Source organism: Anomaloglossus baeobatrachus, chromosome 2 (genome assembly GCF_048569485.1).
Source record: "Anomaloglossus baeobatrachus isolate aAnoBae1 chromosome 2, aAnoBae1.hap1, whole genome shotgun sequence".
Classification (NCBI taxonomy): Eukaryota; Metazoa; Chordata; class Amphibia; order Anura; family Aromobatidae; genus Anomaloglossus; species Anomaloglossus baeobatrachus.
The window spans coordinates 219,459,396-219,475,943 of record NC_134354.1 but is presented as its reverse complement, the minus strand read 5'-3'; the positions used below and the strand labels follow the sequence as shown (position 1 = coordinate 219,475,943).

The 16,548-nt window shown below is 43.3% G+C and overlaps 1 protein-coding gene across 1 annotated transcript in view; it reads right to left on the bottom strand.

The window, feature by feature from the left end:
- LOC142291246 (bile acid receptor-like) overlaps positions 1 to 16,548 on the bottom strand; it is a 109,202-nt gene that overhangs the window by 60,464 nt on the left and 32,190 nt on the right. The window contains exons 4-5 of the mRNA XM_075335623.1: positions 7,478 to 7,617; positions 2,887 to 2,994 (exon numbers count right to left, since the gene is read on the bottom strand). Coding sequence (XP_075191738.1) covers positions 2,887 to 2,994; positions 7,478 to 7,617 — 248 coding nt within the window. The remainder of the gene's footprint in view (positions 1 to 2,886; positions 2,995 to 7,477; positions 7,618 to 16,548) is intronic.

The window sequence follows — 16,548 nt, the reverse complement described above, 5'->3', positions numbered from 1 at the left end:
GGATGTGGCTGTAAAACAGTCAATATGAAGACAGTTCATATGTAAATAGCCAATTGTATGAAACTTACATTGAAGTCTGTTGGTCTAAGTCTAAAGGCTGCTTTACACGGTACGACCGATTGTGCAATTTCACAATCGATCGTACCCGCCCCCGTCCTTTTTGCGTCACGGGCAAATCGCTGCCCGTGTCACACAAAGTCGGTAACCCCCGTCACACGTACTTACCTCTCGTGCGACCACGCTGTGGACGGCGAACGTCCACTTCCTGGAGTGGGAGGGACGTTCGGCGTCACAGCGACGTCACACGGCCGCCGGCCAATGGAAGCGGAGGGGTGGAGATGAGTGGGACGTAAACATCCCGCCCACCTCCTTCCTTCACATAGCCGGCGGCGGCCGCGTGACGCAGGTGAGCTGCTGTTCATCGTTCCCGTGGTGTCACACGGAGCGGCGTGTGCTACCACGGAAACGATGAACAACTAAATTAAACGATATTATGGAACCTAGCAACCAGTACACGACTCACGATTTGTGAGCGATACTGCGTCGCTAGGAGGTGTCACACAGGCCGGCATCGCCAGCGATGCCGGATGTGCGTCACAAAAACCGTGACCCCGACGATCTATCGCACGATAGATTGTCTGGTGTAAAGCAGCCTTTAGGGTGGCTTTACACGCTGCGACATCGCTAGCCGATGCTAGCGATGGCGAGCGTGATAGCACCCGCCCCTATCGTTATGCCGATATGTGTACATTATTGCTACGGCAGCATCACACATACTTACCTGCTCGGTGACGTCGCTGTGACGCCGAGCGAACCGCCCCCTTAGAAAGGAGGCGGTTCGCCGATCACTAAGCGGCCGCCCAATCAAAGTGGAGGGGCGGAGATGAGTGGGACAAAAATCCCGCCCACCTTCTTCCTTCCTCATTGCTGGCGTGTGGCAGGTAAGGAGAGGTTCCTAGTTCCTGCGGTGTCACACGTAGCGATGTGTGCTGCCGCAGGGACGAGGATCAACTTCGCCCAAGCGACAGCAGCGATAATTGGGAGAGGACCCCCATGTCAACAAGAAGCGATTTTGGACGTTTTTGCAACGATCCAAAATCGCTCCTAGGAGTCACACACAACGAGATCGCTACAGCGGCCGGATGTGCGTCACAAAATCCGTGACCCCCAACGAGCTGTAGCGATCTCGTAGCGTGTAAAGCCCACTTAAGTTACATGTGTGACGCCCTGGACTAGCCAGGTAGTCACAGGTAGACCCCCTGCACAAACACCAGCCCCTAAAAAGCTGTAACCAGCCAACCTAAAAACCCTGAGTCACCCCTCTCAAGTCTTGACATTCACACCTGTGGGCAGAGCCAGGCGGTTGGCCACGCCCTCTGAGGAGTTCGGAGAGCCTGAGGCGGGAAAAACACAAACAGATCAGTTAGGGAGTAGAGGAGAGTAGTAGCACTGTGTCAACGTCTGTCAGGGATCTGGGTAGGAGCCTAGATACCCTGTGACCAGGAGGCAGACGGTGGTTGCCACCTGCAGGAGCCGGGAAGACGGCTGGTGGAACCGTAAGGGACCAGGGCAGGGTGGTGGCCAGCTGGTACCGAACCGGGGAGCCAACTGGAAACCGGAGCACCAGGAGGGGTACTCAGACCCAGAACGAGGTCCAGAAGCCACTGGACCACGTCAAATTCACTGATTGAGGTCTGGACCTTAGGTCCTTTCCCGTCCCAAGACCCGAAAGACGGCAACAGCCCACCGAGGGGGATTAGAAAGCCACCGCACAGGCAGAGAGATCCCACGGGCCAGCGCCTGCGGGCAAATGGGTTCCCCGACACACATCAAGCCGGGGAGCAGACTACCGTTGCTGAAGCATAGGCAGTCAAGTTCTACCACAGAGGTGCAGGAGAAAGGCGGGAACCACCAACCTGAGAAAGGGGCAAAGCTCAGCCGGCTGCGGGCACCGACCACCATCCTTTTTGGTTTACCAGAGACTCCAGTGTATCTGTCATAGTGAGTACAACAGTGCCCTCGGGCCGCGCACCGCATCGCACCACACCGCCCGCACCTCACAACCACCAGGCCCCGAGGGGACCATCACCCCCTGTCCACGGAGGGGTCAACACCAGGCTGCATAACACCGTCCCCGGGAGCCTAGTTAATGGCAGCGGTGGTGTCCACATTCACCACAACCCGTGGGTGGCATCACGAACTTGCACCCCTAACCTCCACGGCCTCGGCCGTGAACCTTCCCCACCGAAAGCCCTACACGTAGCGCCGGGTCCGGGAGGAGCTCGAGCCACCCACCGACGACCACGGATCTGAGCGGCTCGGCATCCAGCCGAGCCCCGGGGCGGTACACATGCAACTTTCAAACAAAATCCAGTTGTCTTGGTTGGTCACGGGCACAAAGTTAAACTACGCCATTGACAATTTTTACAATCATTATATGGAAATGGTGTCATGCAACACCACTATCTTCAAGATCAAACAGTAGTTTCTTCAAGTCTTCATTATAAATATTTCTAGTTAAATTTTCAATCTTCCAGGACATGGTATATTTCAATTCTGAAATAGGTACTTTTTAGAGATCATCAAAAAGATGTGCTGGACTAGAGTCCTGCAAACTACCTCCTAGCTTTTGGAATCTTCAACACTTGTTCTGATTCTTAACCCACGATGCACATAATATGGTGTGGCGGGCCATCTAAACAAAAGAGGCAACTGGGATACCGGCAGGGAAGAGGCAGGTTGCAGCTCTCTAGTTCAGCAGTATCGGACTACTCACATGACTGCTGGACTAGGGTTCTGTAAATCTTTGACCATCTCTATCACCATTCTCTTTTGATGCCAGTAATTTTTAGGAATAGTGTGAATTATTCCACAGTGAGTACTTACAAATAATTTGTGTTCATCTACTGGTGAGCTGTATTTTTGATATGCAGTAATTATATGATCAATCACCTTGTAGTCTTCAGCTGACAATTCCATTCGTGTTACTACCTGCTGAAATCAACAGAAATGACAAGTTAAAGGAGTTACATAGGCATTAGTGATGAGCGAGCACAAACATCCTTGGGTATTCAGCAATCGTAACGAGCAGTTGATGCTTGTATGGGAGTGACTTGAATACCTGATTATAATGGAAGTCAATGGGGAACTTGAGCATTTTTCCGGAAGAATTCCCTGAGAAATGCTTGCGTTCGCCATTGATTTCCATTATACTCGGGTACTTGAGTCAAGCCCCTCACCACCATCAACTGCTTATTACGAGTACCAAGCACACGAGCTCACTAACTCATCACTAACTGGCATGTAATATGGATGACTGTAATGCCTGCCTGGAGCCACAGACTCAGACTGGCTGTAAAGGGAGGCTAGAGGAAAGCCGCTCACAAAGCAGGACCCCGAGAACTCTGCAACCCTTTAACCCCTATACAGGGATTTGGAATTACACAAAGCCCCTGAGATCACCACCGGTGGTAGGCTGTACTCCACGGTAGTCAGGCAGGGTCAAAAACCAGGAAATGCAATACAATAACAGAATCGGTAGGTAAGGGCGTAATGAGGAAACAAAGCAGAGGTCAAATCCAGGACTAGTAGTAAGGTACAAAAACGACAGGCAGGAGAGTAGTCAAAAAACAAGCAGAGGGCAGAGCATGGGAATCACTATACAAACAGACCAGGAACCAGGAATATAAAACAATCTCTGGCAGTGGTCATCAGACAGGAGGAGTAATAAGAAGGGTGTGGTGCCTTCCCATTGGCTGTAGCTGAATGATGGTTATCTTCAGCTGGAAGACACACACCACCTACTGTCAGCCAGTGGTACTGCAGGTCCCAGGGAAACCCAGCTTAGTGGATGAGCGGAGCCTGCGCCCAGCAGAGCCACTGGCACCGACTCCTTTCCCATCACCAGCACTATCCACGGCGGGACCATGGCGTCACCTGGTGATCGGAGCAGAAGTTGCAGAAGCGGACTCCGATGGGGATGTGACAATGACTTGTCTATAGAAGCGGTCATCCATGTCAAATCACTGTAGGTCTCACATTCCACAGAACTGAAAGTGCAGCTCAATTTATTGTGTAGAAGTCACTGCCAGATACAGAACATTAGCTTCTATGTAAAAGAGTAGGAACTGGTCCTTAGTTCTTGGCAGCATCTGCTACATAATGAACACAGCTGCGCTGTTTGGCTCCATAGAATGTTTCTACTCAGCTGGCGCTAATAACAGCTGATCGGTGGTCGGTGGGGGTTACAGATGTCAGACCCCCACTGATCTGATATTGGTGACCAAATCCAATAATACATCGGTATTAGAGATGGGTGAACCCGCAGATGTCAGATGTTCGGGTTCGGTGGGTCCAGCTGAATTTTAAAAAAATCCGGTTTGGGACCAGACTTGAACTCGCACCATCTGCCCGGATGCCGAACCTCATATAAGTCTAAAGGCCCCGTCACACACAGAGATAAATCTTTGGCAGATCTGTGGCTTCAGTGAAATCATGGACACATTGTTCCATTTGTACACAGCCACAAACCAGGCACTGATTGTCCACAATTTCACTGAAACCACAGATCTGCCGCAGATTTATCTCTATGTGTGACAGGGCCTTTAGTCTATGGGGACCTGAATATTGTGCTGTAAAATGGTGGTAGAAAGAGGGGGATTAGCAGGAGCATTATACTTACCAAGTCTCTTGCATGGCTGTAACACTACTTCCGGGTCCGCTCAATAACCCTCATACATATTGACTGCTTCCCCCACCCACCATCAGTCCCCACATCTGTGATTGGTTGCAGTCAGACCACACCCCAACCCTGTGTGACAGTATGTGTGATTGGTTGGAATCACACATTGCATCCCTAAAGTGGTGTAAAAATAAATAAATTTGCATAGGGTCCCCCCATATTGTGGTACCCAGAGTGGATAAAGCATACAGCCACAGCCATGTACTTATCTTGGCTGTGTATCAAAATAAGAGGGACCCTATATGGCTTTTAAAAGAAAAATGATTTAATTAAATAATTTTTAAAAACGGCATGTGGTCCCCCCAATTTTGATACACAGCCATGATAAAGCGATAAATATGTGGGGGCTCGTATTCTCAGACTGGGGAGGCCCATGGTTTTTGGCCCCCTCCAGCCTAAAAATAGCAGCCTGCAGAATTGTCACATCCATTAGATGTGACAATTCCAGCACTTTACCCAGCCCATCTTGATTGCCCTGGTGCAGTGGCAGGTGGGGTGATATAAAGGGTTAATGACAGCTCACAGCTGGCACTAAGCCCTAGATTAGTAACTGAAGGTGTCTATGAGACCCTTCAATTGCTAATACTGTAAGTGAAAAGAAATTAACACAAACACCAAAAAAATCCTTTATTTGAAATAAATACAAAAAACACCCCTTTTGTACAATTTATTACCCCAAACAACCAGTTCCGATGTGATCCACACAAGGTCCCACAACGATCTCGTCTTTGCTAAATACTGAAGTTGCAGCAAATGGGCACATTAGAAAACGTGACTGCCTGCTGAGGCTTCAGGCAGAGACTGACTGAGCCGCAGCTTTGAGCAGTGACGTCATTCAGTTTATATGCAAATATAGCTGGAGGTTCCACAGTACCCCACCTGTGACCACAAGTAAACTTACCTCAGGTGACCTCCTTGAACTCAGTGAACTCACCTCAGATGAACTCATTTAGTTCAATCACACACCTGCATCTCTTGGCAGAAAACCATGTTTTTTGCAAAACAAATGCACAAGAACGGGTTTGACACAGTTTCGGTACCGTTTTCTGTCAGGAGATGCAAGTTTGGTGCAGAAGTCTGGTGCAGACATTTCAGCACCAAATCTGCATATTCTGGCAAAGAAATGAATCAATATCACATCAAACCTGCATCATGTTTTGTTGCGTTTTTTTGCCAGGAGATGCAATATTTTTGCAGGAATTTGGTGTATAAATTTCAGCACTACATCAATTTCAACTACAATTTCAGCATGGCATCTCTTGAAAAAAAAAATGCAGTTTTCTGCCAGGAGATGCAGGTCTCATTGAACTGAATGAGTTCATCTGACATTAGATGACTGAATTCAATGAGGTCACCTGAGGTCAGTTTACCTGTCGTAAAAGGTGGGAAACTGTGTGTACCTCCAGCTGTGACTGCAGATAAACTGAGTGATGTCACCACTTACAGCTGTGGCTCAGTCGGTCTCTACCTGAAGCTGCAGCGTGCAGTCATGTTTTCTAATGTGCCCGCGCACTGCGAGTTCAGTATGTAGCAAAGCAAGGATCGCCAGGGACCTCGTGTGGATTATATTGGAACTGGGTGTTTGGAGTTAATAAGTTTGAGAGAGTGGGTTTTTTTGTATTGTATTTCAAATAAAGATTTTTTTCGGTATTTGCATTTATTTCTTTTCACTTACAGTATTAGTAATGGGGGGCTCTCATAGACACCTCCCATTACTAATCTAGGAATTAGTTGCAGCTGTGAGCTGTCATTAACACCTTATATTACCCTAATTGCCACTGCACCAGGACAATCAGGATGAGTCAGGTAAAGTGCTGGAATTGTCACATCTAATAGATGCAACAATTCTGAACGGCTGCAGACTGCTATTTTTAGGCTGCGGGGCCCAATAACTATGGGCCTCACCAGCCTGAGAATCCCAGCCCCCCACTTAATCATGGTTGGGTATCAAAATTGGGGAGGACTGCACACCGTTTTTTAAAATTATTTATTTAAATTTAAAAAAAAAAAAAGTCTCATAGGGTCCCTCTTATTTTGATACACAGCCAAGATAAGCGCACCGCTGGGGGCGGCAGCCTGTAGCCGTATGCTTTATCTGCGCTGGGTAGCACAATATGGGGGATCCTAAGCCAATTTATTTTTATACCACTTTAGGAATGCAGACGGCCTGTTATTCCAACCAATCACAGACGCTGTGACAAAGGTTGGGGGCGAGGTCTGACTGCAACCGATCAAAGGTGCCAGGACTGACAGTGGACCGGGGAAGCAGCAAGTATGCATGAGGGCTAATGAGCGGACCCAGAAGTAGAGTTACAGCCATGTGGGAGAGACCGTAAGTATAACGCTCCTGCTTTATTCCTTATTTTCCTTCTTTTCCCTTTATTTTATTTTAAATGATCTGGGTGGCCAAATACGAAAAGTTATATGGAGTTCACTGGTGGTCATGCATGGATACTAGGTATCCGGTACAGACCATGAACTTTACAGTTCGGGTTTGTCCATCATTAGTCAGTATTATGTATCTGAATAACCCATCTAAGATTTGTGAGAGTTAAACGTATAAAATAAGGTTGGAAAAGGTCATCTGGAGTAGTGTGCTGATATACCAAAAGTAATATTTAGTCAACATGCTTTAGTGCTGCCTACTGAAGTTAATTTTTCACTTTTCAACCAATGCAGAATATGTGCATACCGTACAGATATTTTTTTTTATGTTTGCATAAAACTTGTACTCACTTTTGTTAATTTAGTAGTTGATGAAACTTGTCTGCTGTCAATTGCATCTTCTTCTACTTTCACATTACACAATATTGAACTGTTTTGTTTACAGTTTTTCCTGAGTCTCTTTGACTTACATTGTACTTCAGTTAACAAACCTGGCACATAAACAGGGCATGATCAATGCAATATCACACAAATAGATTATATTATTCAAACTTTCAGAAGGTAATGAAAGATGTATTTCATTGAGCATCATTAGACATCTCAGCAATGAAGAGGATATTTTCGAGACCATTTTGTGTGGTTTCAACTATTTCTTTGTCAAGTTCAATGTCATCCTGATATCAGCTATTGTGTTGCAGAAATTGTAATAATTTTGCTCGTTCAACAACTAACTACATATCAGGAAAAGTATTTTAGATTACATTTCAACAATGTTGGTGATTTGAGGCCCAAAGAAAGCTTTGTCCACAAGCTGCAGTCCAAGTTGAGACTCATTTCTGCACTCTCGGAAAAAAACACAATTTTGCCAAGATTTTCCAAAATTTGTGACAAAACTATTGTTTTTTTTTCATAAAAACGCAATGCGTCTGCAACATGTGAATATAAACTAAAAAAAAAAAATCATATTTTATAATCACCACATTTTATACAATTCTTTTTAGTAGTTTCCTTTAAATAGTTTTTTTTTTTCATGAGCAATGACCATTTTAAGATTGGAAGTATTACATGGCACCCACTAGGATGAGTTCCCTAGAGTAACTATACTTTCAATCACAGAAAAAGTCCAGTCCATAAACACGTTATTTTAGATGTGCAACTGAGGATTGAAAGCGCAGACAGGGTCTTACCAGATATTATCAGAAAGGATCATATAAAGAAACTCACCTTGTGAGGTTGTGACAATCACAACACCTGTGTAAACCTGAGAAATGTCGTCTGCCGCAGCCCCAAGTGGTTTACCATTGAATTCTTGAGAGGAGAACGGGGTTAATGCCACGCTGTCACCAATTAAAATAACTGTTTATTGTCCATATGTTCTTTTTTTATATAGGTCTTCACAGAACAAAAGTCTCCTGATCATCAGGACAAGAGAAAATCAACAATATTGTTGATTTTCTCTTGTCCAACAGTTCTTTCAATTGGTGACAGAGTGGCATTATTCCCGTTCTCCTCTCCAGCATTGAATGTTATTTTAGATGGGAGCTCTATGGGTGACAGACTGCTAATTGGTGGCTTTTTTTGAGGCATATGTTTGATGTATTTTTCTTTTTACGTTTGTTAAAGGGGTATTCCACCACTTTTAGATGATGACCTATCCATTGGTCTCACACCTGGCACCTCCAGTGATCAGATATTACCTGCTCCAGGATCACTCAGTCTTATTTTCAACTTTATGCCTTACTAGCTGTAGTACCTGGGCATTGCCCAGGATAGTAACTGTCTCTCTGTCTCTCTCCCAGTCTCTGTCTATGTGTTGCTGTCTGTCTCTCTGTCTGTGTCTTTCTTTGTCTGTCTGTCTGTTTCTATCTCTCTGTCTGTATTTGTATCAGTCTGTCTGTCTCCATCTCTGTGTCTGACGGTTTCTCTCTATCTCTGTGTCTCTCTTTATGTGTGTGTTTGTCTTTCTCTTTCCCCGTCTGTATCTTTCCCCATCTGTCTCTTTCTAGGTCTGTCTCTTTCCAGGGCTGTCTCTTTGCCCATCTGTCTCTTTGCCCGTCTGTTTCTTTGCCCGTCTGTTTCTTTGCCCGTCTGTCTCTTTGCGCGTCTGTCTCTTTCCAGGGCTGTCTCTTTCCAGGGCTGTCTCTTTGCCCATCTGTCTCTTTCCCCGTCTGTCTCTGTCTGTCTCTTTCCATGTCTGTCTCTCTTTCTTTGTCTGTCTTTTTCTGTCTCTTTCTATCCGTCTCCCCACCGACATCATATTACCTCACACATAAGCTTCTTATACTAACAGTTTATTTTGTTCCTATAGCAACCACTGACAGTTGCCATTAATAGCCTGTAGCTTCCACCTCTATTCAGTTTAATGGAGGCAGGATTTTGGAGAGTAACTGTAAAGCGCTTAAATTTTCCCGTCAAAACATAGTCTATGACGTTCCCTGAGTCACATGGAGTATCTGTGCAAAATTTCGTGATTGTAAATGCGAAGGTGCAAATTCCTTTAGCGGATACACACACACACACACACACACACACACACACACACACACAAACACACACACACACACACACACACATACATACACACATACATACACCGAGCTTTATATATTAGATTGAGCTTCTAGCTTCCCCTTGCCTCCTATGGTCACATGTCCTCCACTGAACATTTTTTGCATGCTAATTCCTCCGTGGAGCCTTTCTTTGAGGTATTATCCCTTTCAATCATACCATGCTGGATCTCCATTGTATTGGTGAGACCCTCAGATGAGAGAAACTGTTATTTAGCTGCCTTGCATTTGGGATTAATTTAGTTTGCTTTGATTATATGGGCCCCTTTGCCTATTGTAGTGTGTATAGATTATGTATACTTAAGACTAATGTGTCTCTCTGTATCATGTCTTAATATGAATTGTATTGCATGCTATTAACAAGATGATATTATTGTAGACCATTGTTACTAGGGGAACTTGATTGTGCTGAAGCTTTCTTTATATTAGAAACATTTGCTGTATAGAGTATCAGCTTTGTATGTGTTGTTTTTTAATATTTTTAATGTCTATTTTTATATATATATATATACATATATATATATATATATATATATATATATATATATATATATATACAAACTACAGTTCAAAAGTTTAGGGTCACTTGGATATTTCCTTATTTTTGAAAGAAAAGCACATTTTTTTTCTTCAATGAAGCTAACATTAAATTAAACAGAAATATACTCTATACATTGTTAATGTGGTAATTGACTATTCTAACTGCAAACGTCTGGTTTTGAATGCAATATCTACATACAGTGCTGGCCAAAAGTATTGGCACCCCTGCAATTCTGTCAGAGAATACTCAGTTTCTTCTTGAAAATGATTGCAATCACAAATTCTTTGGTATTATTATTTTCATTTAATTTGTCTTCAATGAAAAAAAGAAAATAAAATTGTCAAAAAGCCAAATTGGATATAATTCCATACCAAACATAAAAAAGGGGGTGGACAAAAGTATTGGCACTGTTTGAAAAATCATGTGATGCTTCTCTAATTTGTGTAATTAACAGCCCCTGTAACTTAATTGTGGCACCTAACAGGTGTTGGCAATAACTAAATCACACTTGCAGCCAGTTGACATGGATTAAACTTGACTCAACCTCTGTCCTGTATCCTTGTGTGTACCACATTGAGCATGAAGAAAAGAAAGAAGGCCAAAGAACTGTCTGAGGACTTGAGAATCCAAATTGTGAGGACGCATGCGCAATCTCAAGGCTACAAGTCTATCTCTAAAGACCTGAAAGTTCCTGTGTCCACGGTGCGCAGTGTCATCAAGAAGTTTAAAGCCCATGGCACTGTTCCTAACCTCCCTAGATGTGGAAGGTAAAGAAAAATTGACGAGAGATTTCAACGCAAGATTGTGCAGATAGTGGATAAAGAATCTCGACTAACATCCAAACAAGTTCAAGCTGCCCTGCAGTCCGAGGGTACAACAGTGTCAACCCGTACAATCCGTCGGCGTCTGAATGAAAAGGGACTGTATGGTAGGATACCCAGGAAAACCCCACTTCTTACCCTGAGACATAAAAAAGCCAGGCTGGAGTTTGCCAAAACTTACCTGAGAAAGCCTAAAACGTTTTGGAAGAATGTTCTCTGGTCAGATGAGACAAAAGTAGAGGTTTTTGGGAAAAGTCATCAACATAGAGTTTACAGGGAAAAAAAGAGGCATTCAAAGAAAAGAACACGGTCCCTACAGTCAAACATGGCGGAGGTTCCCTGATGTTTTGGGGTTACTTTGCTGCCTCTGGCACCAGACTGCTTGACCGTGTACATGGCATTATGAAGTCTGAAGGCTAACAACAAATTTTGCAACATAATGTAGGGCCCAGTGTGAGAAAGCTGGGTCTCCCTCAGAGGTCATGGGTCTTCCAGCAGGACAATGACCCAAAACACACTTCAAAAACCACTAGAAAATAGTTTGAGAGAAAGCACTGGAGACTACTAAAGTGGCCAGCAATGAGTCCAGACCTGAATCCCATAGAACACCTGTGGAGAGATCTCAAAATGGCAGTTTGGAGAAGGCCCCTTCAAATCTCAGGGACCTGGAGCAGTTTGCCAAAGATTATGGTCTAAAATTCCAGCAGAGCATTGTAAGAAACTCATTGATGGTTACCGGAAGCGGTTGTTCAGTTATTTTGGCTAAAGGTTGTGCAACCAAGTATTAGGCTAAGGGTGCCAATACTTTTGTCTGGCCCATTTTTGAAGTTTTGTGTGAAATGATCAATGATTTGATTTTTGTTTCATTCTCTTTTGTGTTTTTTCATTGTAAGCAAATTAAATGAAGATAATAATACCAAAGAATTTGTGATTGCAATCATTTTCAAGAAGAAACTGAGTATTATCTGACAGAATTGCAGGGGTGCCAATACTTTTGGCCAGCACTGTAGGTGTATAAAGGCCCATTTCCAAAAACCACCACTCCAGTGTTCTAATGGTACATTGCATTTGTTGTGTTATAAGGCTAATGTTTAGAAATCCCTCAACAGTCTATTCTTGTTCTTAGAAATGAAGGATATTCCATGCGAGAAATTGCCCAGAAACTGAAAATTTTCTACAACAGTGTGTACTACTCTCTTCAGAGCAGAGCACAAACAGGCTCTAACCAAAGTAGAAAGAGAAGTGGGAGGCCCCGCTGCACAACTGAGCAACAAGACGAGTACAGTGCCTTGCGAAAGTATTTGGCCCCCTTGAATTTTTCAACCTTTTCCCACATTTCAGGCTTCAAACATAAAGATAAAAATTTTAATGTTATGGTGAAGAATCAACAACAAGTGGGACACAATTGTGAAGTTGAACGAAATTTATTGCTTATTTTAAACTTTTAAAAAAAAAAATAAACTGAAAATTGGGGCGTGCAATATTATTCGGCCCCTTTACTTTCAGTGCAGCAAACTCACTCTGGAATTAATTGAGGATCTCTGAATGATCCAATATTGTCCTAAATGACTGATGATGATAAATATAAGCCACCTGTGTGTAATCAAGTATCCATATAAATTCACCTGCTCTGTGATAGTCTCAGTGTTCTGTTTAAAGAACAGAGAGCATTATGAAGACCAAGGAACACAACAGGCAGGTCCATGATACTGTTGTGGAGAAGTTTAAATCCGGATTTGGTTACAAAAATATTTTCACAACTTTAAACATCCCAAGAAGCACTGTGCAAGTGATCATACTGAAATGGAAGGAGTATCATACTACTCAAATCTACCAAGACCTGGCCGTCCCTCAAAAATTTAATCTCAAACAAGGAGAAGACTGATCAGAGAGGCCCTTGATCACTCTGGATGAACTGCAGACATCTACAGCTGAGGTGGGAGAGTCTGTCCATAGGACAACAATCAGTCGTACACTGCACAAATCTGACCTTTATGGAAGAGTGGCAAGAGGAAAGCCATTTCTCAAAGATATCCATAAAAAGTGTAGTTTACAGTTTGCCACAAGCCACCTGGGAGACACATCAAACATGTGGAAGAAGCTGCTCTGGTCAGATTAAACCAAAATTGATTTTTTTGGGTGGGCACAATGCCATACAATATGTTTGGCGTAAAAGCAACACAGCTCATCACCCTGAACACACCATCCCCACTGTCAAGCATGGTGGTGGCAGCATCATGGTTTGGGCCTGCTTTTCTTCAGCAGGGACAGGAAAGATGGTTAAAATTGATGGGAAGATGGATGGAGCCAAATACAGGACCATTCTTGAAGAAAACCTATTGGAGTCTGCAAAAGACCTGAGACTGGGATGGAGATTTGTCTTTCAACAAGACAATGATCTAAAACATAAAGCAAAATCTACAATAGAATGGTTCACAAATAAACTTATCCAGGTGTTAGAATGGCCAATTCAAAGTCCAGAACTGAATCCAATTGAGAATCTGTGGAAAGAGCTGAAAACTGCTGTTCACAAACGCTCTCCATCCAACCTCACTCAGCTCCAGCTATTTGTAAAGAAAGAATGGGCAAGAATTTCAGTCTCTCCATGTGCAAAACTGATAGACACATACCGCAAGCGACTTGCAGCTGTAATCGCAGCAAAAGATGGCGCTACAAAGTATTAACTTAAAGGGGCCGAATAATATTGCACGCCCCACTTTTCAGTTTATTATTTTTTATAAACGTTTAAAATAAGCAATACATTTTGTTTAACTTCACAATTGTGTCCCACTTGTTATTGATTCTTCACCATAAAATTTTAAATTTTTTTATCCTTGTTTGAAGCCTGAAATGTGGGAAAAGGTTGAAAAAATTCAAAGGGGCTAAATACTTTCGCAAGGCACTGTACATTAAAGTCTCTAGTTTGAGAAATTGACTCCTCCCAGGTCCTCATCTGGCAGCTTCTTTAAATAGTACTCGCAAAATGCCAGTGTCAACGTCTACAGTGAAGAGGCAACTCCAGGATGCTGGACTTCAGGACAGAGTGGCTTCACGGTGGGGACCAGACATGTAGAGTCCATCCGTTCCCCTTTTCTCCATCGCACAAAGACATGGTGGTTGGATCCAAAGATCTCAAATTTGGACTCATCAGACCAAAGCACAGATTTCCACTGGTCTAATGTCCATTCCTTGTGTTCCTTAGCCCAAACAAGTCTCTTATGCTTGTTGCTTGTCCTTAGCAGTGGTTCTCTAGCAGCTATTTTACCATGAAGGCCTGCTGCACAAAGTCTCCTCTTAACAGTTGTTCTAGAGATGTGTCTGCTGCTAGAAATCTGTGAAGCATTGACCTGGTCTCTAATCTGAGATGCTGTTAACCTGCGATTTCTGAGGCTGGTGACTCAGATAAACTTATCCTCCGCAGCAGAGGTGACTCTTGGTCTTCCTTTCCTAGGGCGGTCCTCATGTGAGCCAGTTTCTTTGTAGCGTTTGATGGTTTTTGCCACTTCACTTGGGGACACTTTCAAAGTTTTTCCAATTTTTTCGAACTGACCGACCTTCATTTCTAAAAGTAATGATGGCCACTCATTTTTCTTTACTTAGCTGCTTTTTTTCTTGCCATAATACAAATTCTAGAAGTCTATTCAGTAGGACTATCAGCTGTGTATCCACCAGCTTCTGCACAACACAACTGATGGTCCCAACCCCATTTATAAGGCAAGAAATCCCACTTATTAAACCTGACAGGGCACACCTGTGAAGTGAAAACCATTTCCTGTCACCACCTCTTCAAGCTCATCAAGAGAATGCCAAGAGTGTGCAAAGCAGTAATCAAACTAAAAGGTGGCTACTTTGAAGAACCTAGAATATAAGACATATTTTCAGTTGTTTCACACTTTTTTGTTAAGTATTTCATTCCACATGTGTTAATTCATAGTTTTGATGCCTAAAATGTGAATCTACAATTTTCAGAGTCATGAAAATAAAGAAAACTCTTTGAATGATAAGGTGTGTAACTATTTTATTTGTCAGTCAATCTGGTCATGTGAGGGTTCATTTTCTGTGGAACGAGCTGTACTTTTAAATGAAACTAAGTTTTACCATATAATGTACTGAAAAATGGCAGATAAAAAGCTTCCAAATGCGGAAAAATTGAAAAAAAAAAAAAAAAAGTGTGATTGCACTAATGTTTTTTTAGATATTTTGTTTTTCACTATGTTCACTATATGGTACAATTGATATGTGATGCCTGAGGTCGGTGTGAGTTCGTAGACACCAAACATGAATAGGTTTACTTTTATCTAAGGGGTTAACTAAAATCAGAACTTTGTTCGAAAAATGTGGAGTATGTTTTGCACCATATTTCCCTACCCGTAGCAATCTCATTTTTCGAGATCTACAGTGCTGGCCAAAATTATTGGCACCCCTGCAATTCTGTCAGATAATACTCAGTTTCTTCTTGAAAATTATTGCAATCACAGATTCTTTGGTATTATTATCTTAATTTATTTTGCTTGCAATGAAAAAACACAAAAGAGAATGAAACAAAAATCAAATCATTGATCATTTCACACAAAACTCTAAAAATGGGCCTGACAAAAGTATTGGCACCCTTAGGGTGCCCTCACACGAGCGTATAACTCGCATGAGTATCGGAACGCATCACCCGGCGCGCCTAGCTTCTCTGCTGACAGGAGCGGGTCAGCTGCATGTATTTCTATGCGGCTGACATCCTCCTGTCCGGAGAGTGTGCGGCCGCACCGAGTGATGCGTTCCGATACTCATGCGAGTTATACGCTCGTGTGAGGGCACCCTTAGCCTAATACTTGGTTGCACAACCTTCAGCCAAAATAACTGCGAACAACCATCAATGAGTTTCTTACAATGCTCTGCTGGAATTTTAGACCATTATTCTTTGACAAACTGCTCCAGGTCCCTGAGATTTAAAGGGATTTAAAGGGTGCCTTCTCCAAACTGCCATTTTGAGATCTCTCCACAGGTGTTCTATGGGATTCAGGTCTGGACTCATTGCTGGCCACTTTAGTAGTCTCCAGTGCTTTCTATAAAACCATTTTCTAGTGCTTTTTGAAGTATGTTTTGGGTTATTGTCCTGCTGGAAGACCCATGACCTCTGAGGAAGACCCAGCTTTCTCACACTGGGCCCTACATTATGCTGCAAAATATGTTGGTAGTCTTCAGACGTCATAATTCCATGCACACGGTCAAGCAGTCCAATGCCAGAGGCAGCAAAGCAACCCCAAAACATCAGGGAACCTCCGCCATGTTTGACTGTAGGGACCGTGTTTTTTCTTTGAATGCCTCTTATTATTTCCTGTAAACTCTATGTTGATGGCTTTTCCCAAAAAGCTCTACTTTTGTCTCATCTGACCAGAGAACATTCTTCCAAAACGTTTTAGGCTTTCTCAGGTAAGTTTTGGCAAACTTCAGCCTGGCTTTTTTATGTCTCGGGGTAAGAAGTGGGGTCTTCCTGGGTAT